The sequence below is a fragment of the Trachypithecus francoisi genome, unplaced genomic scaffold (assembly GCF_009764315.1).
Source record: "Trachypithecus francoisi isolate TF-2019V2 unplaced genomic scaffold, Tfra_2.0 Lachesis_group5, whole genome shotgun sequence".
Taxonomy (NCBI): Eukaryota; Metazoa; Chordata; class Mammalia; order Primates; family Cercopithecidae; genus Trachypithecus; species Trachypithecus francoisi.
Genome location: NW_022681470.1, coordinates 113113173 through 113140718, shown reverse-complemented (window position 1 = coordinate 113140718; position 27546 = coordinate 113113173). Strand labels below are relative to the sequence as shown.

At 38.0% G+C, this 27546-nt stretch overlaps 1 protein-coding gene across 7 annotated transcripts in view; it reads left to right on the top strand.

Annotated features, from left to right (window-relative positions):
- The first annotated feature begins 633 nt into the window (after positions 1 to 633).
- GPSM2 (G protein signaling modulator 2) overlaps positions 634 to 27546 on the top strand; it is a 55538-nt gene continuing 28625 nt past the window's right edge. Inside the window, exons 1-10 of one of the 7 annotated variants that reach the window (XM_033198730.1) lie at positions 773 to 878; positions 1185 to 1228; positions 8887 to 9190; positions 20102 to 20323; positions 20720 to 20855; positions 21193 to 21335; positions 21877 to 22000; positions 22118 to 22233; positions 25034 to 25189; positions 26633 to 26741. In XM_033198730.1, the coding sequence (XP_033054621.1) occupies positions 9135 to 9190; positions 20102 to 20323; positions 20720 to 20855; positions 21193 to 21335; positions 21877 to 22000; positions 22118 to 22233; positions 25034 to 25189; positions 26633 to 26741 (1062 nt within the window). In that variant the 5' untranslated portion in view covers positions 773 to 878; positions 1185 to 1228; positions 8887 to 9134. Of the gene's footprint in view, positions 879 to 1184; positions 1429 to 8886; positions 9191 to 20101; positions 20324 to 20719; positions 20856 to 21192; positions 21336 to 21876; positions 22001 to 22117; positions 22234 to 25033; positions 25190 to 26632; positions 26742 to 27546 lie in introns of those variants that run through there. The other 6 variants (XM_033198729.1, XM_033198727.1, XM_033198728.1 and 3 more) reach the window with 6 other exon arrangements.

The window sequence follows — 27546 nt, the reverse complement described above, 5'->3', positions numbered from 1 at the left end:
CGCTCCATTTTTAAAGGGATCTAGGCCAGCCCCCATCTGAACTCCGTACGATTTTTTGTTTGTTTTTTTGTTTGTTTGTTTGTTTGAGACAGAGTTTCGCTCTTGCTGCCCAGGCTGGAGTGCAATGGCGCGATCTCGGCTCACCACAGCCTCCGCCTCCCAGGTTCAAGCGATTCTCCACCTCAGCCTCCTGAGTAGCTGGGATTACAGGCATGAGCCACCACTCCAGGTTAATTTAGTATTTTTAGTAGAGACGGGGTTTCTCTATGTTGGTCAGGCTGGTCTCAAGCTCCCGACCTCAGATGATCCGCCCGCCCCGGCTTCACAAAGTGCTGGGAGTATAGCCGTCAGCCACTGCGCCCGGCCAACTCTGGACAATATTTATTGCTCTCCTTTTTAGTGTCTGAAGAAGAAAGAAGGGACAGGAAAGAAACTTCAATCTGAGGGTTGAGGACACGTCCCGGAGCAGAGGAGGACCAAGCTCCCAAGTCCCCTGTCACCTTGACACGCAGGTCGCCAGGACTGCGAAGAGTGGGGCAACCAGCGCTCCGCCCCGCGGCGCAGTCAGCCATTGGCCGGTCCGAAAGACGCGGGGCGTTGTCGATTTGAATGGAGCGCCTGGAGCCGGGGCGCAGGCGCAGAGGGCCGCGTTGAGGCCGGTGGAGCGGCTGGACCCCTAGGTGGCGGAGGGACGCTCCGGGGAAGCGAGGGGCGCTGCGAGCTCTGGCCCACGTGACCTGCCGGGGGCGGGAGCAGGGGGCGCGCCGGCCTCCTGCGGTGCCCCTGCCTGGGGGAGGGGCCGTGACCACCCGTCTGTCGCCCGAGGAGGCCGCCGCTGCACCTTCACCGCGTACCCGGGACCCGCCGGTCCGCGGGAGGTGAGCGCTGCCGCGACGAGGGGTCTGAGGCGTTTGAGGGGCTCTCGGAGGGAGGTGACAGGGAGGGGTGCGTGTGCGTGCCTGTGGAGCTTCTGTGTCCAGAGGTCTGGGGGCGACGTCTTTTGTTTTGGGCGGAGGGCGGGCGGGGGACTTGCGGGACCTGTGGGCGCTGCGGGGACGCGGCGTCGATGCTCAAGAAACCAGAAACTCGGCTTGAGGAGTTGCTGCTTTTTTGTTGGAAAGTCTTAAAATGAGAGTAAAGCGTAAGAATCTCACTCCTGAGTCTTTTTTTTTTTTTTTTTTAAGGTAAAAAGTATGCTAGGGTCCAGCGACTTCTTACTACTCTGAATGTGAGTAACAAATTGTGAGTTAAAGCCCGAATCCCCGTGGAATGCAATCCGAGGCTGATTGCAATCACTTGGAGTCGGGCGCTTCCTACCTAAACCAGGCAGTTTATGGCAAATACCTGCGTTGACCGTGTTTAAATTAGTGAACTTTTGGGCACCCACTGGTCGATTTACCATAGAAACTGGTAGTTGCTGCAAAAAGTGTGAGTAAACATAAAACGTTAAGAAAACCCTTTCCTGAAATCTATAGAATACCTTCAAATAAAAAATGAAAAAAAAATCTGTAATTTCCTTGTTTTAATAGTAACCAATTAGAACATTTGAACTAGTAGCATTTGAACTCTGGTTAAAGAAAACGGGTAAGGATGGAAATTTTATTTGCCTTGATGCATAATTTAATCTCACTGTAGAATTAAACGAAGTAGGTTCTAGGCTTTCCTTTCTGTCGAGTTTGCGTTGGAGCCTTCGTGGGGTGTGTTGGAAGTTAACAGGACCAACCGAGCTGAGTTTTCAAGCTGCCACTTTAGAAGGGTGTTCTGAAGATTTCTGGCCTGATAATAGCCGGTGTGATTGCTTCTGATAAATACCACTTTTGCTTGGGTTCTCACTATTCAGGAGCAGCTTTAGTTGATTGTTTAGAAGTAAATAAACAACATTAAAAAGGGTAGATCACTGTTGGTTGACAAGGTGTGTGTAAGGAGAGGGAGACCTTAGGGATCGGGGTGGTCTAACACCTACTCCTCTTTACAACTACCATGAGTCGTTTTCGCAAGCTATCTCCCAGGCTATTATTTATAATTTAAGTATTGGAGCGGTTTCAAAGTAAAAAGTTGCCTGATGTTGTTGTAGAGGCATGTCTCCAAAATCTTCTCTGGCCAGATAAGCAGTTTAGTTGTATTTTCTTACGTTCTTAAATCAGACATTCGGTGTTACAGACATAGTTTAATATAAATCTGAGACTTGGTTACTAGACTAATTAAAACAGTGATAAGATATAGTAGTTTTAAAAATGACCTTTTCATAAACATAAAATATTTCTAAGATCTATCTTTAAAATTTTGTAATTCTCTGGAATTTTAAAATTGAAAACGTGACAGAGATTTAGGTTATTCTAAATTTATTTGAATATATATTAAATCTGTCTATTTTATAATAACAGTTACTGTTATTACTACAGCACTATGTTGAGTACTTTTGTTATGTATCAGAGCCAGGTGCTGGGTCAGGTGCTTTATAAATCATGTCTGTAATTATCACAGCACATTTTAGGTAAGTGTCATTATGCCCACACCAACTGAGAGTTTAGCGTAAGATCATATAACTAATAAGTCACTGTGCTGAAATTTCGAATCATGGGCTGATCCCAAAGCACATACTGTATTGCTTCGGTGTGTCTGTTTAAATCTCTGCTGTGTCTCTGAATTCCATTTGTAGGGACAAATTCTACTTTAAAGATATCTTTAGGTGCTGTGTGTTGTAGCTTCGCAGAAATATTTCAGTCTTTCTGTTGGAACCATCTTGCTTCATTATCTTATAAATCACATTATATTTTCAATATCCTCTTAATCATCTTTATACAAAACATAAGTGAAGAGTAAGACTTCTCTGAGTTTCTTACATAAATATGAATACAGTCTTTCCTGTGGAAAAGAAATGTATTAAAGTCCGGTTTTCTCGCTGTTACAGGATTCTTTGGCCTCGTCATAATTCCTATCTTCTTCCCAGACAAGAAATAAAAGTTTGTTGGGCATCTCTTATGTGCAAAGCAATGTCTTTGGTGTTGTGAGATGACAAGAGAATGCTTGCTATTCAGTAGTTGTTTCTGGTGTTTTTGTTGTATTTTTCTTTCCTCCCCATTCCTGCCTTATTTGTTGCTGTTGGTTTATCTTCCTAGCAGAGATCCAACTTGGCTATTCCTTTGTGGGGAAAAAATACCAGCAAGGTTCCCCATTGTGTAAATAAAAGGCTGAGGCTGGGCGCGGTGGCTCATGCCTGTAATCCCAGCACTTTGGGAGGCTGAGGTGGTTGGATCACTAGGTCAGGAGTTCGACACCAGCCTGACCGACATGGTGAAACTCCATCTCTACTAAAAATACAATAATTAGTCTGGTGTGGTGGTGCACGCCTGTAATCCAAGCTACTCAGGAGGCTGAGGTAGGAGAATCACTTGAACCCAGGAGGCGGAGGTTGCAGTGAGCCGAGATCGCGCCACTGCACTCCAGCCTGGGTGACAGAGCCAGACTCCATCTCAAAAAAAAAAAAAAAAAAAAAGGCTGAATATGAATATATGCTTCTGCCACATATTCAGAGTCCCTCACAATTTGTTACTGTTCTACCTTCTCAGACTTCTCTTTCACTACTCTGAACACTGTGTGCTTATTCTGGAATACATTCTGCGCATTTCTACCTCTCCCTTTTTCTTGAGCCATTCTTTTCCCTTGACTGTAATGCCTTTCCTTCATTTGGCTAATAAGATCGACCCATCCTTCAAGGTGCAGTACAAACTTCCTTGCTTCCAAAATTTTTCCCTGGTCCTTTTTAGTTAGAATTATTCTTCCCATGTTATCTCAAAACATTATTGAATAGAAACATTTATTTTCCCACAGAATGTTGATAACTTTTGGGAAGAGAAGACAAAATCATGCTTAATATATTTTGCTATGGAGAATTCTAAACTCAAACTCTCCTAGGGACCCTTTCTAAGCATTTATAATATTTCCGCATTTGGAATTTATTTCTGCTTAAAAATGTGTTTGGGTCGGGCGCTGTGGCTCACGCCTGTAATCCCAGCACTTTGAGGGGCCCAGGTGGGCGGATCACTTGAGGCCAGGAGTGGAGACCAGCTTGCCCAACATGGCGAAATCTTGTCTCAACTAAAAATACAAAAATTAACCAGGCATGGTGCTGGACACCTGTAATCCCAGCTATTCAAGAGGCTGAGGCAGGAGAATCACTTGAACCCGGGAGGTGAAGGTTGCAGTGAACCAAGATGTCACCTCTGCACTCCAGCCTGGGTGACAGACCACATCTCTTAAAAAAAAAAAAAGTGCGTAGTGGAAAGGACCATTTCCTTTCTATTTCACTGTTGAGCTTTAAAATGATCGTGTATATGTATTAATTGATTGAAGCTGATGACCATCATTGGTAGTAATAAATGGCTATGTTTACCAAAAAGGTTTATATATAGTTCAGATGATCTAACCTGGAGGCAAGAAAAGTAAATTATATATTTATTGTCTGATGAATGTTACCAGTTTGTACAGCTCCATGGATGAAAGAAACCAAATAAACAAACAACAACAACAACAACAAACAAAGAAACAGACCAAAAGTTATTGGCATTTAAGTGGCAATCAGGATCAGATAGGTTAGACAAATTCAAAGAAGCACAAAATGTAACCTGGTTTGCAAACTTTTTACTGCCAATGGAGTAAAGCAGGGCTAGGATCTCTGATAAAGAGCTTTTCTTGTCTGCTCTGATTGCATACCTTGGACAGTGCCTGAAAGTCCACCTAGCTGTCTAAATGAAGTCTATTTTGACTTTCTAATTAGATAATTAAATGCGAGGCAGTTAGAGTTGTGTACTAGTTGATCTTTCTGTATGTTTCTGTCAATTCCTGGGATATGGAAAAAATGATTGCCTTTTCTTTATGGTTAGATGCTGTGATCTAGCAATTTTGTTAATTTTGCAGTTTTTGGAGCATTGCTTGGAAGATGCTGTTAGGAAATAGATTTGTTCCTTGCAGATTGTTAGTTGTAAATAATAATGAAGGTTGGAGGTTGAACTTGATGACTTCTCAGTATCCTTACAAACCTATCATTTATTTTCCAATTCTTGGTCCTGTGGTTAATTTTTCTTATCCTAATGAACAAATTTGTAATTTAATATTTGTTGCAAATTTTACTAGTCTTACACTACATACACACGCATGGTATCAAGGAGGTAGATTTGTTAACTCCATGTAATGAGGAACATGAGTGAACACATTATTGCTAAATTGGCTACAGAGTTCTTGAAACATGAATCATGAATCAAGAATTGCTTGTTTGTTCAGTGATTTTTTTTTTTGTGAAGTGATACCTAATTGTTATGGAGATTGTAATGTAAGAGGCACTTTTAAGGATATTCTTCCCTTGAGAATAGTAAGACTATATTATAAATTGCTCTTATTGAAATAGTGAATAGCATTCTGTCTTCTTGCTTATTTTGATAGTCTTAAAAATGGTTCTACATGCAGTTTTCATCAAGTAAAGTATTTTGCAACTTTATGTTCATTTACTTATTCGTTAATTTGTTAAACATGTAAATGCTACATGTTTCTTCTTAAGGAGTATGAAATTAACATTTTATAATGATTGCAAAATTTAGAATTTCATTAAGAACTCATGGATGAGAAAAATATTTTATTTTTTTAGAGACAGGATCTCACTCTGTGGCCCAGACTGGAATGCAGTGGTGCGATCATAGATTAGTATAACCTCCAACTCCTGGGCTCAAACAATCCTCCTGCCTCATCCTCCCAAGTAGCTGGGACTATAGGCACAGTCCACCACACCTGGCTGATTTTTTAATTTTTTTGTAGAAACAGGGTCTTATACATTGCCTGGGCTGGTCTTGAACTGCTGGTCTCAAGTGATCCTCCCACCTTGGTCTTCCAAAGCACTGGGATTACAGATGTGAGCCACCTGGCCTGGCTGAGAAAAATATTTACATTTAATATCAATATCTGTGGGAAATTGGTTCCAGGACCCCCTGAGGATACCAAAATCCATGGATGCTCAAGTTGCTTATATAACATGGTACAGTATTTGCATATAACCTATACATATCTTTCCACAAACTTTTAATCCTCTCTAGATTACTTATGATACCTAATATGATGTAAATGCTATGTAAATAGTTGTTATACGGTATTGTTTAGGGAATAATGCCAAGGAAAAAGTCTATACATGTTCAGTAGAGACACAACTATTCATTTTCTTTCCTGAATATTTTTGATACGCAGTTGGTTGAATCCACTCTGCAGAACCCACAGATCTGGAGGGCTACTATAATTTAATTTAATTCTCAGGTAAATTAATTCTAATACCTCTCTGCTCCATTTTATAAATAACAGCCCAAACCTCATAGTGGATAATGGGAGATAATTTCATTGCCAGTTCACAGTTTGTATAATCTGGATGCACTTTGGAGCTATTGCTATGAGTGTCCATATTAATTCCCTTTATTAATTTTTTTATTAAGGAAAAAAGGCACAATGGAATTCTGAACAAAAGGAAAAGAGATCTGATGTGTTGATAGCTGCTACCTTTTTGTTCTTTCTTAAAATACTGTTTCCTAACCAATGCTGTGGTGTGCACCTGTAGTCCCAGCTACTTGGGAGGTTGAAGCGAGAGGATCATGTGAGGTCAAGAGTTCCAGGCTGCAGTGTGCTATGATTGTGATGTGAATAGCTACTTTACTCCAGCCTGGGCAACATAGCAAGATCCCATCTCTAAAAAACAAAACAACAACAAAAGATAGTGCTTCCTTTGTTGGCCAAGGGAAGGGATCAGAGGAGTAATATTTTGTGTTTCTTGCGTGCTAAACTTGTTATTAATATGAAAACCTCATTTCCTCTAGGAAACTTCGTCAGTATTCCCAAGGCTGTTTCTTTCTACCTTCCCTCCTCTCACCTTACTGCTCTGTTCCCTATTAACCTCTAGCTGTACTTAACTGACAGAGCAGTGAGTACTCAGAGTCTGGTTTATGTTATAACTGAAATACTTAAAAGGACGTTATATAGAAGAGGAATTGGGCCTTATTGTATATGGCAGCAGAAGGAAGTGGAACAAATGGGTAGAAATGGAAGGATTGCTCAAAGTATGGAACAGTTTTCTTATAGGAATATTCAAAATTAGGATTAGCTGCTTTATGACCTATGTAGGAATGCTATAGTAAAATAGTGGACTAACTGATCTCTAGGATTGTTTATAACACTGAGATTCCAGGACTTTATGATTGTTTATCTGTGAATTTATCTCATATATGCATATGTATATCCTTCTTTGTCTTTCTCAACTGTTATCTCAGAGGTTATACTTTATATCTGATGTGCTGTAGCTCTGTCTAATGTATCGGTATAGATTTGTTTTTATTTTAAAATTCTCAGTCTTGATCACTGAAGATTTTGCCTTTATTCCTCTATTTCTTTCTCACCCTCCTATTAGATATATTATAGAGCTGCTCATTTTATTCTCCTTTTCTCTGAACTTCTCTTTATTATTTTTTGTCTGCTTATCATTCTCTCTTTAGCTGCTTAACTAGTACATTGAAGGTTTGTTGTTGTTGTTGTTGTTTTGGTGTGGGGAGACAGAGTCTCACTGTGTCGCCTCGGCTGGAGTGCAATGGCATGATCTTGGCTCACTGCAACCTCCGGCTCCCGGGTTCAAGTGATTCTCATGCCTCAGCCTCCCGAGTAGCTGGGATTACAGTCGTGCGTCACCACACCTGGCTAATTTTTGTATTTTTAGTAGAGACAGGGTCTCACCATGTTGGCTAGGCTGGTCTTGAACTCCTGACCTCAAGTGATCACCTGCCGCGGGCTCCCAAAGCACTGGGATTACAGGCATGAGCCACTGCACCTGGCCTTAACTAGTACATTGAGTTATTAATAACAGTGTTCATGGTAGTTTTTTGTTTCATTTTGTTTTGGGGCAGGGTCTTGCTCTGTCACCCAGGCTGGAGTGCAGTGGCGTGAATATTAATACTTTTAGTAACAGCAATCAAAAAAACTATAATCAAAATGTCCATCAACAGCAGAATGAAAAATACATTTGGTATACAATGGAATATACATGCAAGTTGTAGCTATGCACAACAATTGAGAAAAATCTCAGAAACATAATGTTCAGCAAAATCATACAAAACTAAATGGTATCTTATTTAGGACTATACCGACATTTGTAGTAAAGTTGTAAAGACAAGCAAAGGAATAAGGAACAAAATTCAGTTTAGAAATCACCTTAAAGGGAAAAGGAAGGAGATGGGTTAGGTTGGACTACCCAGGAGACTTTAAAGGCAGTGGTAATGTTCTTATTTTAAACTGAATGGTGTTATATAAATATTTGTTGTGTCATTCTTTTTACCATATACATATTTCCCAAATTTCTTTTGTACCTACCCAATATTAATAAAAAACATTTTAAAGACCTTAAAGAGTCTAAGTAGAATATATTTTGAAAGCAAATGAATCCAACTATAACCTAAGTATCAGTGTGATATCTTCTTTGAAGAAATAAATTTACTGAGTTTGGAGTTGACTATTTCAAATAATTATTGAATTTTCATTTGATTTGTTAGTAGTAGTTTTTAAAAGTGGCAATTTTGTTTTTAGATGCTAATATGATACCTACTGTTATTCTTTTTTGTTTATAGCAGAAAATATTACATAAAATTATTAAATTTCAAACATTTTAAAAATTACAGTTCTCAAATCTCATCTATTCCCACCCCTATTTAGAAGCTCCATGATGACAGTTAAGCCCTGTGCTGTCTTCTGTAGTGATTGACATGACAGCAGTCTGTGGAGTTAGCTTGTGATTATGTACAGCTCAGGGTTACTATAGGTTATTCTTTGAAAATAGAACTTCAAGCAAAGCATCTTGTATTCCTTTTGCAGAAATGTTGCTGAAGTGCTGCTGAAAGGGCCAGAGATGCAAGGATTTGGGACACATTTTGAACCTTTAAGCTGTCTGACATTGACCTCCTTTCGTTATTAATAAAGAAGAAACAGGAGCTTAGGATGTATTAACACCAACTCATTCATATACTAACCGGATAATGTTCTACAAATAATTCTACATTGTAAAGGACTGGATTGGCACAAAATAAAATAATTTCATTTTATTCAGCTTATAATATGACTTGATGGAGGAAAATTTGATAAGCATGAGGGAAGACCATTCTTTTCATATTCGTTACAGGTAAGACTATTGCTGTCTTAATGGATGACCTTTAATCCTTATTTTAAAATGTTTTTAACTCTGATGACCATTTCAAGTTTCAGATGAAAATACTCAAATATACCAGCCATAGTATTGTCTGTAGACAATATTTTCTTTTTGTTGTAAGTTTTTGTGTCCTTTCTATAGAAAAATGGAAGTAGAGACCAATTGTGTACTATGGTTTGTTTAATGTTCTCTGGAAGAATTTATGAATAATTTCTTTATAATTTGTAACTTTTTATATAATGCAAATATGTAAATGAAATATGTTTGAAAATCTTTGGGGCTAAAAGATGGAGTTTTTAAAAATGTGGTCAGCTGAAGGACCTAACTTTGCATTGTAATTTAGTGGTGATCTTTTAGAAATGAACTTTTTATTTTTGATTTATTTTTATTTTTTGTAGTGTATTGTTTTGATTCCCTTCTCATTTCCTTTTTTGTATTTTTTTATTTTATTAATTTTACTTTTTAACTGCTATATTATTAGAGATGGGAGTCTCACTATATTGCCCAGGCAAGTCTCAAACTCCTGGGCTCAAGCAGTCCTCCTGCCTCAGCCTCCAGAGTAGCAGGAGCTACAGGTGTATGCCACTGCACCTGGCTTTTTGTTTTATCTTTAAAGGAAATTTTATTTCACTACCATTATTACTATTTTAAATATTTACCTAATCCACATTAATGTAAATACGTTATTATTAAAATACAAATAAGCACTGCTCAAAAGAACTATCATTTTTAAGCTTAATGTCTAGTGACATTTTGTGTTGTTTTGCTGATTTAATACATAAGACCACAGTTTTATATGAAGTAGTGGTAATCTCTAATTTACTTCAGAAAGCAAGTCAGGCTGAGGAAAGGCACCCACATTCTCTCACAAGCTTCATGGGCCCTAGGGAAATGGCCTGGCTCCTCTAGGACCTGCAGTGTTCCCTTGGATGCCCAAATGGACTGTCTACATTCCAGGTAAAAGGTTGCAGATTGTAGGGACCAGTGTTCCCACCTTTGTTCTGCATCCACAAGTATCTTTCATAAATACAGCACACTCCATTTGGCTACACCTTATATGTAATATGTTATGCAAATGTATGTGTGTTGTGGGGGATGCTTCCCACTGATCTAGATCAGGATCCAAATCAGACATACACATCAGGAAAGGAGTGAAGCAAGCCAGGAAGTAAGTGATAGCTGGGCAGAATGAAGGTATAGAGTGGGCAAGTCTTCCTGATTTTTCAGGAGAGCACAGGAAATCTGAAAATCTGAAGTGTTTGTTTGTTTGTTTGTTTTGAAACAGTCTCACTCTGATACCCAGGCTGGAGTGCAGTGGCATGAGTTTGGCTCACTGTAACCTCTGCCTCCCAGGTTAAAGCGATTCTCTTGTCTCAGCTTCCCGAGTAGCTGGGATTATAGGTGTGTGTCACCATGCCCAGCTAATTTTTTGTATTTTTAGTAGATACAGCGTTTTGCCATATTGGCCAGGCTGGTCTTGAACTCCTGGCCTCAAGTGATTTGCCTGCCTCGGCCTTCCAAAATGCTGGGATTACAAGCATGAGCCACCAACCCGGCCGGAAATGTAAATCTTTAATATGCTGTCTCCAAATTCTGAAATGTTGGCAGCTAATGCAAATGTTTTTTTAAATGTGGGTTGAACATTTTAAGGAGGAGAAAAAGCCCTGTAACAGACGTAACTCTCTAAAAAACCACACAGACAGGTGGGGGAGGTAGAGCTCGAGGTTTTGAGAAAGCTTCTCTCCAGGATGTAACATACACTTACCCTGGGACTCCGAGGCTGTAACCCTGCTGCACCTCGAGGTCCAGAACACCAAGTGTGAAGTCCCCATCTCCTGGCCTTGCCCACCTCATTGCCCTCCATACCTCCTCATCACACCCTCCATTCCCCAAACCCCATAGGTTCCTCTGCCTCCCAGACTTTGGCCCTTATTCCTTGGATGGCCTAGAACACCACTACCTGTCATCCTCCCAGGCACTGCCTGTTGCAAGCCAGGGTGCCATTCTCATTCCTCACTCCTGGAGGGTTGCATACAGACCTTCCTATTGCATCCTTCTAGATAGGCTGCTTAGTCAGTGTCACCCACAGACACCATGCACCCAGTGACAGTCTGTGAGGGCATGCAGCCCACCCCCATCCATGTGTGGAGCTCAGCCTTTGTAAATGAGCATTTTGAAGGAATGGGTATTAAATAAAAGCGGAATAGGTGGGTACTTTGTGAACATGATAACCAATGTCCAGTTTAATATTTAGTGATAAAATATTAATGACGTCTCTAATGCAATTAGGAACAAAACAAGGCTATCTGCACTATGATTATTAACATTTATTCTGGAAGTTCTGGTAATTGCACTAAATGATAAAATAAATGCAAAATGCAAACTTAAATATTATAATCATTTAGTAAGGTGATTAGGGAATATGTTCTTTTTTTTTTTTTTTTTTTGAGATGGAGTATCGCTCTGTCCCACAGGCTGGAGTGCAGTGGTGTGCACTCTTGGCTCACTGCAACCTCTGCCTCTCAGGTTCAAGCAATTCTCCTGCCTCAGTCTCCTGAGTAGCTGGGACTACAGGCGTGCGCTGCCACGCCTAGCTAATTTTTGTATGTTTAGTAGAGATGGGGTTTGCCATGTTGGCCAGGCTGGTCTCGAGGTGATCCACTGCCTCGGCCTCCCAAAGTGCTGGGATTACAGGCGTGAGTCACCGCACCTGCCCTTTTTTTCTTTACCCTTTGAGACAGAGTCTTGTTCTGTTTCCCAGACTGGAGTGCAGTGGCATGATCACAGCTCACTGCAGCCTCAACATCTCAGGCTTAAGCAATCCTCCCACCTCAGCTTCCTGAGTAGCTGAGACTACAGCCGTGCCTGGCAAATTTTTAAAATCTTTGTGGAGATGCGACCTCACTGTGTTGCCTAGGCTAGTCTCGAACTCCTGGGCTCAAGCAATCCACCTACCTCAGCCTCCTAAAGTGCTGGGATTACAGGAATGAGCTGCCATGCCCAGCTGGTAATAGATTCTTTATCAAAACTGTTACAAGTTAATTATTAGATAAACATCAGAATATTGTAGCAATTAATAGAATTCAAAATCTCAGAAGGAGGGTGTACCAAATTTTAGCTATCTTAACATATTTAGGAAATAGGAGATTTATTATCCTGTAGAGTAAATGGTTCATGTTAGGAAGGTTCATGCCAAGGAAGTTAACATAGGTAAGATGAGGACATTTCTATTAAAGAGTTTCAAGTAAAATAAAATGGAAGACATTTAAGATAATTAAGATGAGATTTTAATATATGAAATGCTCTCATCCTACCCGTTACATAAACTTCCAGAAACCTGGGAATTATATACTTTTTTCCTTTCTCATTCTGTATCCAGCATGAAGTATTGCTGGTTTCATCTCTTAAATGTTTCTCAGATTCATCTACTCATGTGCGTCCTTCCAGTTGTATGAAATGTTTGTTGCCTGGTGCCGTAAAGAAATATCACTTGAACATTAATTTATTTAGTAAGGCCATTTTTACTTCCTGCAGAAAGGGCACACTCGCCAGCAGTTTTGCCACGAGAGTACACTGAACAAAGGAGACAGGGTCATTTATAACCTGACGCATCCACCCTACTGCTGTGTCTGGTTTCCATTGGCTGGAACTGGACCTCACATTTTGTATTTGTCCCGAGTGGCTAGCAACTTAGAACTTTTTAAAAGAGGCAAAGGTAGAGGGGAACAAATGAAGGAGGAAGTAACTTGTGGAATGTTGAGAAAGGTAAAAACACTTTTAAAGAAGGAAGAGGAACAGGTTATGACCTAATGCTTGCTTGGACCAGTATAAGCATGCTAGGGCAAATACTTAGGCTAAATTGTGGGAGCTAAGAACATAAAGTACATTGATTTCCTTATTGTGGCTAGCAGATATTTAAGAATGTTAGCACATTGAATAATTTTTGAATAAATTTTGCTTCTAAGAGAAGTTACTATTTATTCCTAATTAGATGGGGAGGAAAGTCTTTGAAGAGGAACCTCTACTTTACTTTTTACACTACCATAGCTATAATTGAGATCCTCAGGATCTTCCTTCCAGGCTCCCTCCATTCTTCACTTCTTGGAACCCATCGTTTTGATTTGTCACTTAGTGGGCTCAGTCTCAAAACAGAGAGCTAACCGTGCAACCTCTCTGCTCAAAACCTAGGGTGGCTCCTTGTCACTGAGCCAAGCTGAACATAGAACACAAGATCTTCCATTATCTGGCTTCTGCCTATTCCTTGGACCTTACTTCCTGCCATTCTTCAACTTGCACTTTGAGCTCTGGTTTCCTGCATGTCGTGCTGTTTTATGTCTCAGTGTCTTTGCTCATACTATACGCTGTGTTGAATTCCCATCCCACTTTCTTTGTTTAGCTAATTCTACTCAATATCTAAGATACAGCTCAAAGATTATCTCCTCCTGGAAACCATTTCTAAGCTCCGTAGTTAGGCTCTGTGGCCTCCGTGTACTCATAGTACAATCTGCGCATTTTTCTTAGCACCACCAACTATATTAAAATTAAATGAATGTGTTTTTATGGTGCTGTCTTCCTCCTCACCTCTCCCTTTGAGCATTAGCTCCTCAGCTATGGTTGCTCCTCAGCAGCCATGATAATTAGCATGTTCTCTGGCACATATTGAACTTCAGTGGAATATGAACATAATAAGATGTTTGTCTTGCTGAATGTTTTGAATAGTATTGTGCTTTCTAATATGGTAAGAGCAGTAGATAAGGAGGAATGGCTTGTACCTCTGCCTGTTGGAAGATCTTAGGATTGTCTTTTTTTCCATGATACAGTTTAGATCAAACATGGTTGCACATTGCTATAGGACTTCACCAAGGGAAACTTAAAAATTGGTACTGTCTGTAATAGGATTATACCAAACAAATCCCTGACTTTATCAGTGCTCTATGACCAGCATTCTGTATATTGATTGGATTGTCATATAATTGGGGGTAATGATTTGAACTCTTTATGTTAGGCCATAGGCTAGTATATGTTATTCTTCTGCTCTAGTAAATACTTATGAAGTGTTTTATCCATCTGGTTCTTCCATTGTGGAGGTCCTCATCTATCCCTGGAGGAGTTTCTGTGGCACAGTGAATTTGTAATTTTGAAATGGAATGTTTCTTGGGATGCTAAGTCACCTCCTAAGGGGACATCAGAATGCTTTAATGAAATATTTTGCACCTATTTCAGAAGGTGGAGACTGATAACAAAGTACAGTTTATTTCTAAGTTAAAAAAATTATATGGTTGATTTTTAGGAATTATTAATTTTTTATGTGTGATAATGGTATTGTGATTATATTTTTTGAAAAAGATTAATCTTTTAAAGATATATACTAAGGTATTTACAAATGAAATCATATGCTTTCCAGAATGTACTTCAGACTGATCTGGGGTTGGAAGAGTAACAATGGGAGTAGGAATGAATAGTATTTTGATTATATATATGTAATTATTGAAGTTGAAAGATGGATACATTGGGTTCATTACACTAGTTTCTCTGGTTTTGTGTTTCTTTGGGAAATGTCATTTATGCTTCTTACTGTGAATAATAAACATTTCAATACTTTAATATTGTAAAAGTTAGATTATTGCACATAAGTTGTGAAGGAATACAGATATGGTGTTGAATTCTTTAATTTTGTTAGCTCAATGTAGTTGTTATAACATAATGTGCTTTCTTGAATAGTTTAAGTTAACATGGAGTGATGCAAAGACCACTGGATTTGGAGATAAAGACAAATTTTCATATATCAGCTTTGCCATCCCATGACCTTAAGCAAGTCATTTAACCTGTCTCAGCATCAGTTTCTCCTTCTGTAGCAATGCCTATCTTAGGTTATTTTTATTTTATTTGAGAAGGTTATATTTATTTTATTTTATTGGAGTGCAGTGGTGTGAGCTCACTGCACCCTCTGCCTCCTAGGCTCAAGCTATCCTCCCACCTCAGCCTCCCGAGTAGCTGGGACTATAGGTGCATGCCACCACAGCCAGCTAATTTTTTTTTTGCTTTTTTGGTAGAGATGGGGTTTTGCCATGTTGCCCAGGCTGGTCTTGCACTCCTGGGCTCAAGCGATCCATCCCACTTAGCCTCCCAAAGTGCTGGGATTACAGGTATGAGCCACTGCACCCCGCCTCAGAGGGTTATTTTGAGAATTAAGTTTGATAAAGGTTAAAATCACTTTTAAGACTAAATTGCCTTACAAAGTTTTATTTTTAATCATTTTCTTCCTCCTTATTCTATATTATTAATCATCTAACCATACAAAATGTAAATCAATATAATTGAGCACTTTTCCTTTTACAAAATAAACGAGAACAGCTAGATATATGTGGTAAATTGAATGGGTGAAAATTATTTATTGGGGCTAGGACTGGTGATGGAAAAGGTTCATGCCCAATTAGAATACAGAGAAGGTAGACCTAGGGTCTATGAAAGAAGATTCCACAACCACAGAAATGGAAAGCATAATAGAGAAAATGGAGAGTACTCTTGTTTTGGCTTTTAAGTCCTGAATCCCATCATTTATTCTTAAATAGTATGTAAGCTCCTTGAAGCAAGAGTCAAATCTGGACAAAATTGATGTTATTAAGTCTTCTAGAAACTTTGTATGTGGGATATGTTTTAATGGAGGGGTATTTTCTTGGTTTTTCTTCTATATCTGGGTATGTTCTTTGTTTTCAACCCAACTGGTAAACAAAGGAGGTAATTCTATTCTCTCATAGAGACAGAGAGAATATGAAATTACTTTCTCTGTTACTATTTAATGATCTTCTAAAAAATTTATAAACCAACCTGCCCTATTTTGCAGGCATAAACCTATATTTGATTCAGATATTAGAGATTTTTGCCAGAATATTAACTTATTTTCTAATAAAATACAGCAGAGCCCGAATCTATCTAAGAATTAATCATAAACTAGAGAGTTTTGGACATTATTTCAGGTATTAGTCACTGGAATCACTTTTCTAAGATAGTCTCTCCTGTAGGGCATTCTTACTACATGGACTTCAAAGACAGCCATGTAGCCAGCAAGCTTCCAGTTTGCTGTCATTGTTTCTTATGGCAATTATGTAAAATGCCTTTTAAAAAATGTGTAACATTTATGATGCCATTCAACCTATAGCTAAGTTTTGTTGGATGCCACATCATTTGGATCAATGGTTCCAGTAAAAAAATGTTCTGTAAACTTAAATCCAGAAGATCAGTCATTTGTGGTGAAGTTATTTATTTGAAGAAGATACTTCTCAGCTTTATATGAATATAGGCAAACACTTTTATACTTCTGATTTTTAAATGTTGTTCACATGAATAGCCAGTTCTGCCTTACTCCTAATTTTCTGGCCAGCAACCCAGTCATCCTGAACTGATGGTGCTGTCACATGTGACCATTTCCCCACCTCTCCCTCAGTGACATGATGTGCCATCATTAGTATTCCATTGTATAGCGGTGTGTAATTTTTTTTACCCAGTACTCTATTGGTGGACATTTAATTCATTTGTGTTTTTTTGCTGCTGTAAATATCCTTTCATATATATCTTAAATTTGTGTAAGTATACCTTAAGATCAATTCCTAGCACTGAAAATGCTTGAGATATAATTTTTAACATAATTAGAATGCTTAAAAACTTTTTATAGGAAAAAATTTTACATATAAAATATATTTTCCATTTTTTAAATATTTCTTAGAAGTTCATTGGTTTCCGTTTTTGACAAATAAAGACAATCAGTTCAGGTACTTCATCTAGCAAAATAATCATTTAATAAAAATCACATTTTGACTGGGCACAGTGGCTCATGCCTGTAATCCCAGCACTTTAGGAGGCCGAGGCAGGCGGCTCTCCTGAGATCAGGAGTTTGAGACCAGCCTGGCCAACATGATGAAACCCCATCTCCACTAAAAATACAAAAATTAGCTGGGCACCGTGGTGCATGCCTATAATCCCAGCTACTCAGGAGGCTGAGGCAGGAGAATTGCTTGAACCCAGGAGGCGGAGGTTGCAGTGAGCCAAGATTGCACCATTGCACTCCAGCCTGAGTAACAGAGCAAGACTCCATCTCAAGAAAAAAATCACATTTTTACATATCTTTTGTTGACATATCTCTTTATACATAGAATATGACAATAACTTCATAAAATCTTAAACAGATCTCAATTTTTTCTTTTATAAAATCTCTCATTTTCAGAAATGCAATTCTAAAGGGCAATTTTCATTTTTGGAAGACAAAAATAGGCTTTATTAATTGTGAAGTGACATATAAAGAAAACATAAATATAGCTGTTTAAGGTTTCTGATTTAACCGCTTATCTTACTATGTATTTTAGATCTTCTCTCCTGTATCTAATTGGCTTGTAGTCTAATGTTGTAGCAAAATGTTAGAGGTTTACCTGCATTATTTTGCATAGATCCATAAAGTGAAGATGGGGCCAGGCATGGTGGCTCACACCTGTAATCCCAGCACTTTGGGAGGCCACGGTGGGTGGATTGCTTGAGGTCAGGAGATTGAGATCAGCCTGAGCAACATGGCAAAACCCTGTCTCTACTAAAATTACAAAAATTAGCCAGGCATGATGGTGCACGCCTGTAATCCCAGCTGCTCAGGAGACTGAGGCACAAGAATCACTTGAACCCAGGAGGCAGAGGTTAGCAGTGAGCCGAGATTGTAGAGTGACAGTGTGAAACTGTGTCTCAAAAAAAAGTGAAGATGAACGAGCAGTAGCCATTAGCTAAGTCATTTGAATTCTTAAAAAAGAAAAGAAAAGAAAAAGATACCTAGATAGAAAACGTGAAAATTACCCATTGGAATTGGCTACATACATCTGCTTGTTCTGAACCAGAAGTCTGCTTTGAACCTTTACAGTTGGCTCAGTTAATTTTGTCCAGGCTTTTAGCTTCATCAGATATATTTTCCATTTTATAATCCCATTTTAATTTATGGCTGTAAGGACCCTTGAAATTTTACAGACTGAAAAACAGCACTCAAAAAAACATGTTAATTGATCTACCACTAGATATACAGAATATAATCATATTTGAATGATATTAGGGTGAGTGGTAGTTTAATTCACATTTCTTATAAAAGCACTGATTCTCAACCCTAACTTGTACTTTAGAATTACCTGGGGCTCTAAAAAAATACAGGTGGCCAGACGTCACCCAGAGAGTGGAGTTCAGGGTTGAGGGTTTTAGAAAGTGCTCCAGGTGAGCTCTGCTGTTGTACAGCCAGCATTAAGAACCACTGGCTCAAAGCTCATTCTAGTAAGGAGTAACTTAGTGCTGTTCCAAAAATTAAAACATTTGATGAGCTTAATCAGAGCTTTTCAAAGAGTGATATGTATGCCACTGGTGGTACATAAGGTAACTTTACTCACTTTTAGAGTTTAATAATTATATATTTGTTTAATGTGTATTAGAACAGGGATTCCCAAGCCCTGGGCCACAGACCAGTACTGTTGTGGCCTGTTTGTTAGGAGGTAAGCTGCAGATGGGCGGGGCGAGTCAGCATTTCCACCTGGGCTCTGCCTCCTGTCAGATCAGCGGTGGCATTAGATATTGTGAACTGCACATTCGAGGGATCCAGATTGCACGCTCCTTATGGAGAGTCTAATACCTGATGAGATGTCACTGTCTCCAATCACACCCAGATGGGACCATCTAGTTTCAGGAAAACAAGCTCAGGGCTCCCACTGATTCTACATTATGGTGAATGTGTAGTAACAAGAGGAATAAAGTGTACAATAAATGTAATGCACTTGAATCATCCCAAAACCATCCCCTGCCACCCATCCATGGAAGAATTTTCTTCCACAAAACTGGCCCCTGGTGCCAAAAAGGTTGGAGACTGCCATGTTAGAATATAAATATAAGTATCATATCAAACTCACAGTTTCATGAGTACTGCTTTGCATGAAGCTCCATTTTTTTCAATGATAAAGATAGTGTGCTAATTTAAAGGAAATTTGCCAAATTACAGAAATAATTAAACAAATAGGTAGTTCATACATACGGCAGAAATCATGAAGATGCTGAAGAAACACAATGGGAATTTTGGTGAGGGGCACCCTCTAAAATTTAGTATTTGAATCCGAAGTGTCAGTGTTTTTTTCTCCCAGATATGTTTACAGTGACTTCATCCTTCTTTTTCAATTCAGGGACAGACTTTCAAAATGAGTATTTCTGCAAATTTTTGAATCATTGTTTTCTAACTTAGTTTCTTGACACTTAGTTCTCTTGTGAAAATGTGCCTTATAGATCAAGAATATTTTGTTCCTCTATTTTTCTATGGTATAAGTGGTCATGTGGTGGTAAGAAGAGGAAGGAGACTGAGTGTGTGTTGTGTGTGTATGAGAGAGAGCGAGGGATAGATGGATGGATGGATGGATGGTCAGAGGGGTTGATGAACAAGTGACTAGAATACTTGGATACCTGGGTAGAGAACAGTATTGATAATTGTAGGGCCTCACTTTCCCACATACTCATCTCCTCAGACTCTAAGGAAGTCCAGAGGTCTGTTACAACTCAGAATTGTTTGGGAAATACTGCTATAGGTTCTTTCACTAGTAACATGGATTGCTCTGGGCCAATTAAAATGAGCTCCACATAAAGATATTTAGCTATCCTGACCTCTCTGAGCAGGCTCAGAGAAATCTGAGTAAGCAAATTACCTCTTGCTACAAATAACTGTTTTACTGTTTCATCAGGAATGTATATAGATTTCAGTTATAGAGGCAGCTGCCCTGCACAAGAGTAGCTGTATAGTCTACATTTAAATTATATTACTGGAAGTTAAAACTACTATGATGCAGCTGTAATGTTATGTTTAAATGTCTGTCCTGTATAATTTTGTAGAATGGAAGCTTCTTGCCTAGAGCTGGCCTTGGAAGGGGAACGTCTATGTAAATCAGGAGACTGCCGCGCTGGTGTGTCATTCTTTGAAGCTGCAGTTCAAGTTGGAACTGAAGACCTAAAAACACTTAGCGCTATTTACAGCCAGCTGGGCAATGCTTATTTCTATTTGCATGATTATGCCAAAGCATTAGAATATCACCATCATGATTTAACTCTTGCAAGGTAATTAAGCTTTTAAATATTCTTCCTTCTGAAATTAGCTATTACATTAAAAAATATTTCTATTCAATTAACAAAAACTAACTTAATACATTTAATGAGTTCTACTTCAGTAGCATCACTTTTTAAAACTAACCTTTAGGCTGAACACAGTTTAATTGAATGAATAGTAGTGAAATGACCCTAGAGTTTAACTAAATGGATGAAAACTAATTACATTCGAATCCAGAAATGTAAGTTTTAAATATTTATTTAAAGTAGGTTTCAAAGCCAATGGGTTTTTCTTACCTTAAGCATGTCAGTTTGTCCTCTTGGAAAACTGTACTCTGGCTGCTTTATATTTTAACACCATTTGTATTTCAATACCATTTTTTTTGTTTTGTTTTTTGCTTTTTTCAGGACTATTGGAGACCAGTTGGGGGAAGCGAAAGCTAGTGGTAATCTGGGAAACACCTTAAAAGTTCTTGGGAATTTTGATGAAGCCATAGTTTGTTGTCAGCGACACCTAGATATTTCCAGAGAGCTTAATGACAAGGTAATACCGCAGCATTAGACGGTAGGCCTAATATTTTCATTCAGATGGCTTTGCATTTTAATACCATTTAATTATTCTATAGTTTATTTAAAAATTAATACCAAAAAAGAAAACACTGATAGACCAATAGAAGTCAAAGAGAGAAAAAAAATTTAATAGAGAAAAAGAAGGAAATAGAGGTCTTTCTTTCATAAGTAATTATTTGATTGGTTCTGTATGGAGAGCCAATATAAAAATTTCTTTCCTTTGTCCATAATACTAAGGATATTACAAATATATATATGATAAACCTGACCTCTGTTTTCAAAATGTAAACTTTGCTGATGTCTTCATTTAGGTGGGAGAAGCAAGAGCACTTTACAATCTTGGGAATGTGTATCATGCCAAAGGGAAAAGTTTTGGTTACCCTGGTCCCCAGGATGTAGGAGAATTTCCAGAAGAAGTGAGAGATGCTCTGCAGGCAGCCGTGGATTTTTATGAGTGAGTAGGGGTTGATATGGGCAATCATGTAGGCCCATCTAAGCCGTGGATCTGCTGTACGTTCTTTATTCAGTAGTAAGTTTTTAAGTTTGGCAAAGGTTTTAAAGCTATGAACTAGCAAAATCATCAATTCAGTTGCTTAAATGTTATAGTGTTACTATTAGTAGTAATCTGTAGCTTTCATTTAAATTAAAGACCAGTGCCACTTAGTGGCAAAAACAAGAAATACCAATGGTTGGGCTGTTATTTAGAGTAATTTAGTCTTTTACCAATAGAATTTCATACAACTACTTAACTATAGGGGTTCCAAGATTAACTCTGTGCTTGACCCTGGGCAGAAACCTATCTGAATAGTTTAATAAAGTGTTCCCAGCTATTTCCTGTAATTGCTTTTCATCATAGATGTCATCCTTAAAATGTTGCACATTATGGCTGTAAGCTTCCTTACATTTTTTTCTGATAAAAAGAATTAGATATGTAAATCACATAAATAAAATTGTTTTGCAAACTTATTTTTTCATCACTTTTTGCTATCCCTTAGGGAAAATCTATCATTAGTGACTGCTTTGGGTGACCGAGCAGCACAAGGACGTGCCTTTGGAAATCTTGGGAACACACATTACCTCCTTGGCAACTTCAGGGATGCAGTTATAGCTCATGAGCAGGTATAGACAGTGGAAGGCCTTGGAGCCAGACCATTTCTTCCATCAAAGTTCTGAACAGTGATTAGATCATTCTTCCATTTTATTTTAGCTACATCTAATTAAAATTTTCTGTTTCAGCGTCTCCTGATTGCAAAAGAATTTGGAGATAAAGCGGCTGAAAGAAGAGCATATAGCAACCTTGGAAATGCATATATATTTCTTGGTGAATTTGAAACTGCCTCAGAATACTACAAGTTAGTCTAATATTTCTGTAGATAAATGTAAAACGAATAGTTATTCAATCCCATTAATTCATAGGCTTTAGGTTTAAAATCTGATTGCAGCAGGGCTTTTGGCATCTAAGCCTCAATTTCCTTATCTGTAACAGAATATATCAATACATCATTTTGGGGAATACTGTGAAGAGTGAATGAAATAATATATTAAACACTTAGCACAGTACCTGGTACACAGTGCTCAATAAATATTATTGTACCTAAGGTTTAATAGCAGCAGTGTGACCCCTTTATAGTACTGGTTTTTATCTTTAAAAGTAATTGTTTTTAAATGAAGTTTTCAACCTTTAATATCTTTTAAACCTATTTCGCATATGTAGTGTATAGTGTGTATATGCTTTATTTCACTCAATTATGGGTTAGAAGAGATGCCAAAAGAAAGCCTGGTAACAAAAATATTTATAGTCTCTATCAGTGATCACTGATTTTTTTGCTCTACCTTCCCACCTTCTTACTGAGCAGTTCTCCCTTTACCCTCTTTCTGCCCATATTTGACTGTGTCACTGTTAAGCTGCGTCCCCATTCACTTACCTGAGGAGTTTGCAATCCCAGCTTCTTCTGTGACAGGATCTCTCTTATCAGTAGATTTGAGACATAGATGATAGAAAGTTTAGACAGCTTCGAGTTGCCTGATCTGTGCTTTCTAGATTGAGTTTTCCCTAGTTAGTGGGGATTGAAGGCCCTTATAGATTTTGGGTAGAAACCAGTTTGACTAAACTGAAGACACAGTGAGTGATTTGTATTTTGTTAAAGAATCCAATATGAGACAGTTCTGGATAAGTTTGTCATCTTCATAAAAAAGGTAAAATTGTTTCAGGCCTATCTAAAAAACATTGAATAGCATCCCACTTTGCTTTAAACATTAACTAATGGTTAATATTTGTTGGTTGATTAGGTTAGTTAGATATGAAATAGCCTTCCAAATAAAACATATTACTATGTACTATATGAAGAAGTATATATTTTGATTTTAAATATAAAAGTTTCTTATATTTTAAAGCCAAGGGATATAGAGAAGTCTTAATTATTAAATGGTGTACCTGTGTTACATACTGTAAAGTTCTATTATAAAATGGATAGTGGCTATTTGACTAAAGAAGCATGAATATAAAGTAACGAAACTTACTTTTTTTCTGCCAGTAAGCAGGCTAGAACTCAGAACTTTATATATATTCCAAGTTGTTGGTTAGAAATATTTTTAGAACTCTTCTTTAGATTTTTTTTTTTTTTTTTTAAATACAGAGTTTTCAGTTTTGCTCTTGTTGCCCAGGCTGGAGTGCAATGGCACAATCTTGGTGCACTGAAGTCTCTACCTCCTGGGTTCAAGCGATTCTCCTGCCTCAGCTTCCCGAGCAGCTGGAATTACAGGCGTCTGCCACCACACCCAGCTAATTTTTGTATTTTTAGTGGAGACGGGGTTTCACCATGTTGGCCAGGCTACTCTTGAACTCCTGACCTCAAGTGATACGCCCACCTCGGCCTCCCAAAGTGCTGGAATTACAGGTGTGAACCACCACACCCAGCCTGGAATTGTTATCCGGGCCAAACAGGAAGGCTAACATAACATTGTAGATCCATATCCTTCCTGATACAAAGCAGTAGTTTGGTAAACCTATGTTAGTAATTGAATTTGGTTCCAGAAAGATTTCTGATCATTTACAAATCAACTGTACCATCAAAGAATAATGGTATGCCAGAAAGCATTATGCCACAGGATCTGAAAGCCATTCCAAAAGTCTTTCAAAAATACTTGAAAAGACAGGCAACATTAGAATAATTAGGTAGCCTCCCAAGGCAACAGATTTGAAGGTATCATCATTAGATATGTAATTTTAGATTTGTTTGTTTAAGAAAAAGCTATCACATTACCGTATAGTAATTTGTCATATAGTTATAAGTGATATGAAGTAATTATACTATTTGGCAGAAATTATGGGAGAGCCATTTAAATTACTGAATCCAAAAGCATCTGTAGGTTTAAGCACTGATAATAATAACACATTAACATTTATACAGCATCTACTATGCACAAGATGCTATTCTAAGCACTTTATATCTATACATATTAATTTAATTCTCACAAAAATCCTTTGAGGTATTTCTCCCATTTTATATATGAAGAGACTGGTATACATACTTTGCCCTTAGCTTAGTAATTGGCAAAGTTGGGATTTAAACCCAGTCTAGCTCCAAGATCTGTACTCTTAACTGCTATGCTAGCTACAATACCACAGTAGAATTTGGGTAATGTTTGGATGCAGTATTCAGTATTTTTCATGAGTTGATGACTAATGCCCTATACATAAGAATTTTACCTAAGTGGTGACTAATAGCCTACACATAAGAATTTTACCTAAATATTTTAAATTTTGACAATGCAAAGGTGATGGTATGATTGAAAACAAATGTCATGTGGAAAAAAAGCTATTGCCAATACTAGAGGGAAAGTTTTTTTTAAATGTTAAAGATAGTATGTTAATCTCTAGCAACTCTTGATTTCATGTTTCAATACTCCTTTACTTTGGTGAATTGTTAGGATTCTCAAATTTATTCTGTCTTGAATCTGCTTTCTGTGTTTCAAAAAGGCCTTTTCATTTTGTCTAAAAGTAATGAAGAAAGTACGGGATATGAATATTAGGCTCTCAGAGATTTAAAGGCAGCAGGAAGCAGCAGAGAGGAAAAATGAGAGTTTTATTTTGTGATTCTTAAAGCCCAAACTGAGAATGATCATTATGTAAGAATTAATTTCTTCTTGTAGGAAGACACTACTGTTGGCTCGACAGCTTAAAGACCGAGCTGTAGAAGCACAGTCTTGTTACAGTCTTGGAAATACATATACTTTGCTTCAAGACTATGAAAAGGCCATTGATTATCATCTGAAGCACTTAGCAATTGCTCAAGAGCTGAATGATAGGTATGTTTTACATCTTTTGACCGTAACTAAGGTAAAATATAGATGCATTATTGAATCCCTAGAGTTTTTCCTTTGTTTCTTTTCCTATGTTTACCTTAAAATCCCTTTTAAGGAATTTTCTTTTTCAGTGATATCCTTTGTATATCGTTGTATGAAGGCTAGTCTGTGATAGAGGATTAGTCTGTGATAGAGGACTAGTCTGCGATAGAAGATTAGTCTGGTTCCATACGCCCTTGACCCAAGATCAGTGACTAGGTCCCAAACTCAGTTACCTCTTCAGAAGTCTTCCTGGAGAAACCCCGTCTCTACAAAAAATACAAAAATTAGCCAGGTGTGGTGGGGCACACCTGTAATCCCAGCTACTTGGGAGGCCGAGGCAGGAGAATCGCTTGAACCCAGGAGGTGGAGGTTGCAGTGAGCCGAGATCACGTCACTGTACTCCAGCCTGGCAACAGAGTGAGACTACATCTCAAAAAAAAAAAGTCTTCCTAACTACGTAAGTGTAACCCCGTATCTACTAAAAATGCAAAAATTAGCTGGGTGTGGGGAGGGGGCACGCCTGTAATCCCAGCTACTCAGGAGACTGAGGCAGGAGGATCACTTGAACCCAGGAGGTGGAAGTTGCAGTGAGCCGAGATCACGCCACGGTACTCCAGCCTGGCAACAGAGCGAGATTGCATCTCAAAAAAAAAAAAAAAAAAAAAGTCTTCCTAACTATGAAAGTGTGGGAATTGTGGTGAACGGTGAACTTAGAGATAATGCCCAATGTGAAGGGGGCAACTGCTACCCAACTCCAACTAATTGTTGCCAGGCAGGAATGAAAATCCATTGTGTCCACATCTTCCTGTTTTTTAAAGAAAAGCTGGAAGTGCTGAGTTTTATATGAAATCTGCTTTTTAAATGTTAGTGGGTAATTCAGTTGTTTTGTTTTACTATATTAAAAAAACAGTATTTGCCAGCATTTAGTCTGTGATGTTTGCTTTAGAAAATCGATTTTTTTTTTTTTTTACCTCAGTATGAAAGAGACCTTTTCGATGCAGTTGTTCAAAATGAAGTATGCTACCTCAAGAGGTAGTGAGTTCTCTCTCCCTGCTGCTCAAACACACACTGAATAACTACCTGGTAGGGCTGTTATAGAAGGAAAATGGGGTAGTGGACCAGAATACCTATCCTTGAGATTTATTACTTTATAATGTATTTTCATATTTTAAAAGAATGTTTTCTATGTTGTAATACTTGACTATGAGTTTAGTATCATGTGGGTATTTTTTTTAATCTGGGTATTCTAATATATCTATAATATCATGATAGTATGTTCTTTATATGAAAGACCAAATCAATCCAAACCTTTCTTTATGCCTTTACTTCCTGCTAGATAGCTTTTATTCTATACATAGGACCTCTTTTCAAATAACTGCATGTTTGCTTTGAATAATGTTTTAGAATTGGTGAAGGAAGAGCATGTTGGAGCTTAGGAAATGCATACACAGCACTAGGAAATCATGATCAAGCAATGCATTTTGCTGAAAAGCACTTGGAAATTTCAAGAGAGGTATGAAACAAAAAAATGCTGTCTGTGCTATTGTAATTTATAAATTGGAGTTTGGGGGAGGGAACCCTGTTATTTCTCTAGATTGATCATGTGGCTGAATAATAAATTTGATTATATATCATTCTCTTGTCATAAGAACCCCACAAAGCATTTTGAGGTACAGATCACAGTTATGTTTGTATTGGCTTTGATGTAGGAAGACAGGAAAGTAAGGCTGGGCATGGGTAAGTGGAAGGCGAGTACTAAAATATGCCCCTACTCTATCCGCATCTCTACACGGAGAAGTAGCATGGTATTGAAGGAAAAGCATAGTTCTTAGAATTAAGGACTGCTTCCTCTTGTAGTTCTGCCACTTACTGGCTATTTGAGCTTGGAAACCTTTTCTGAGCCTCATTTTCTCTCATCTGCAAAATGGGAATAATAATATCTACCTGGCAAAGTGTTATAATGATCAGAGCTAATGTATATTAAAAGTGCCTAGCAAAATGTCTGGTGCTAGCTTAATAAACATTATTATTATACTATGGGAGTAAAATATTCTAAGGAAATTTGATTCATATACCAAGTTAATGTGTCCAGGATAATCTACATTATTACTAAATTATGATCCCAGAGAACAAGAGCAATCTAATGTTTAGAGAACTAAAGAATTAAAAGAATACAATTAGCTGTCCTATTACGATATTTTAGAAACTTGCTTTTTCTTTCTATATTCTTTAAGACAAGTATTAATGGAAAAAAATTTTCATTCATTCATGGTCTCATAATTCTAATAAAACTATTTCATTCTTCCAGTTTTAGGTTG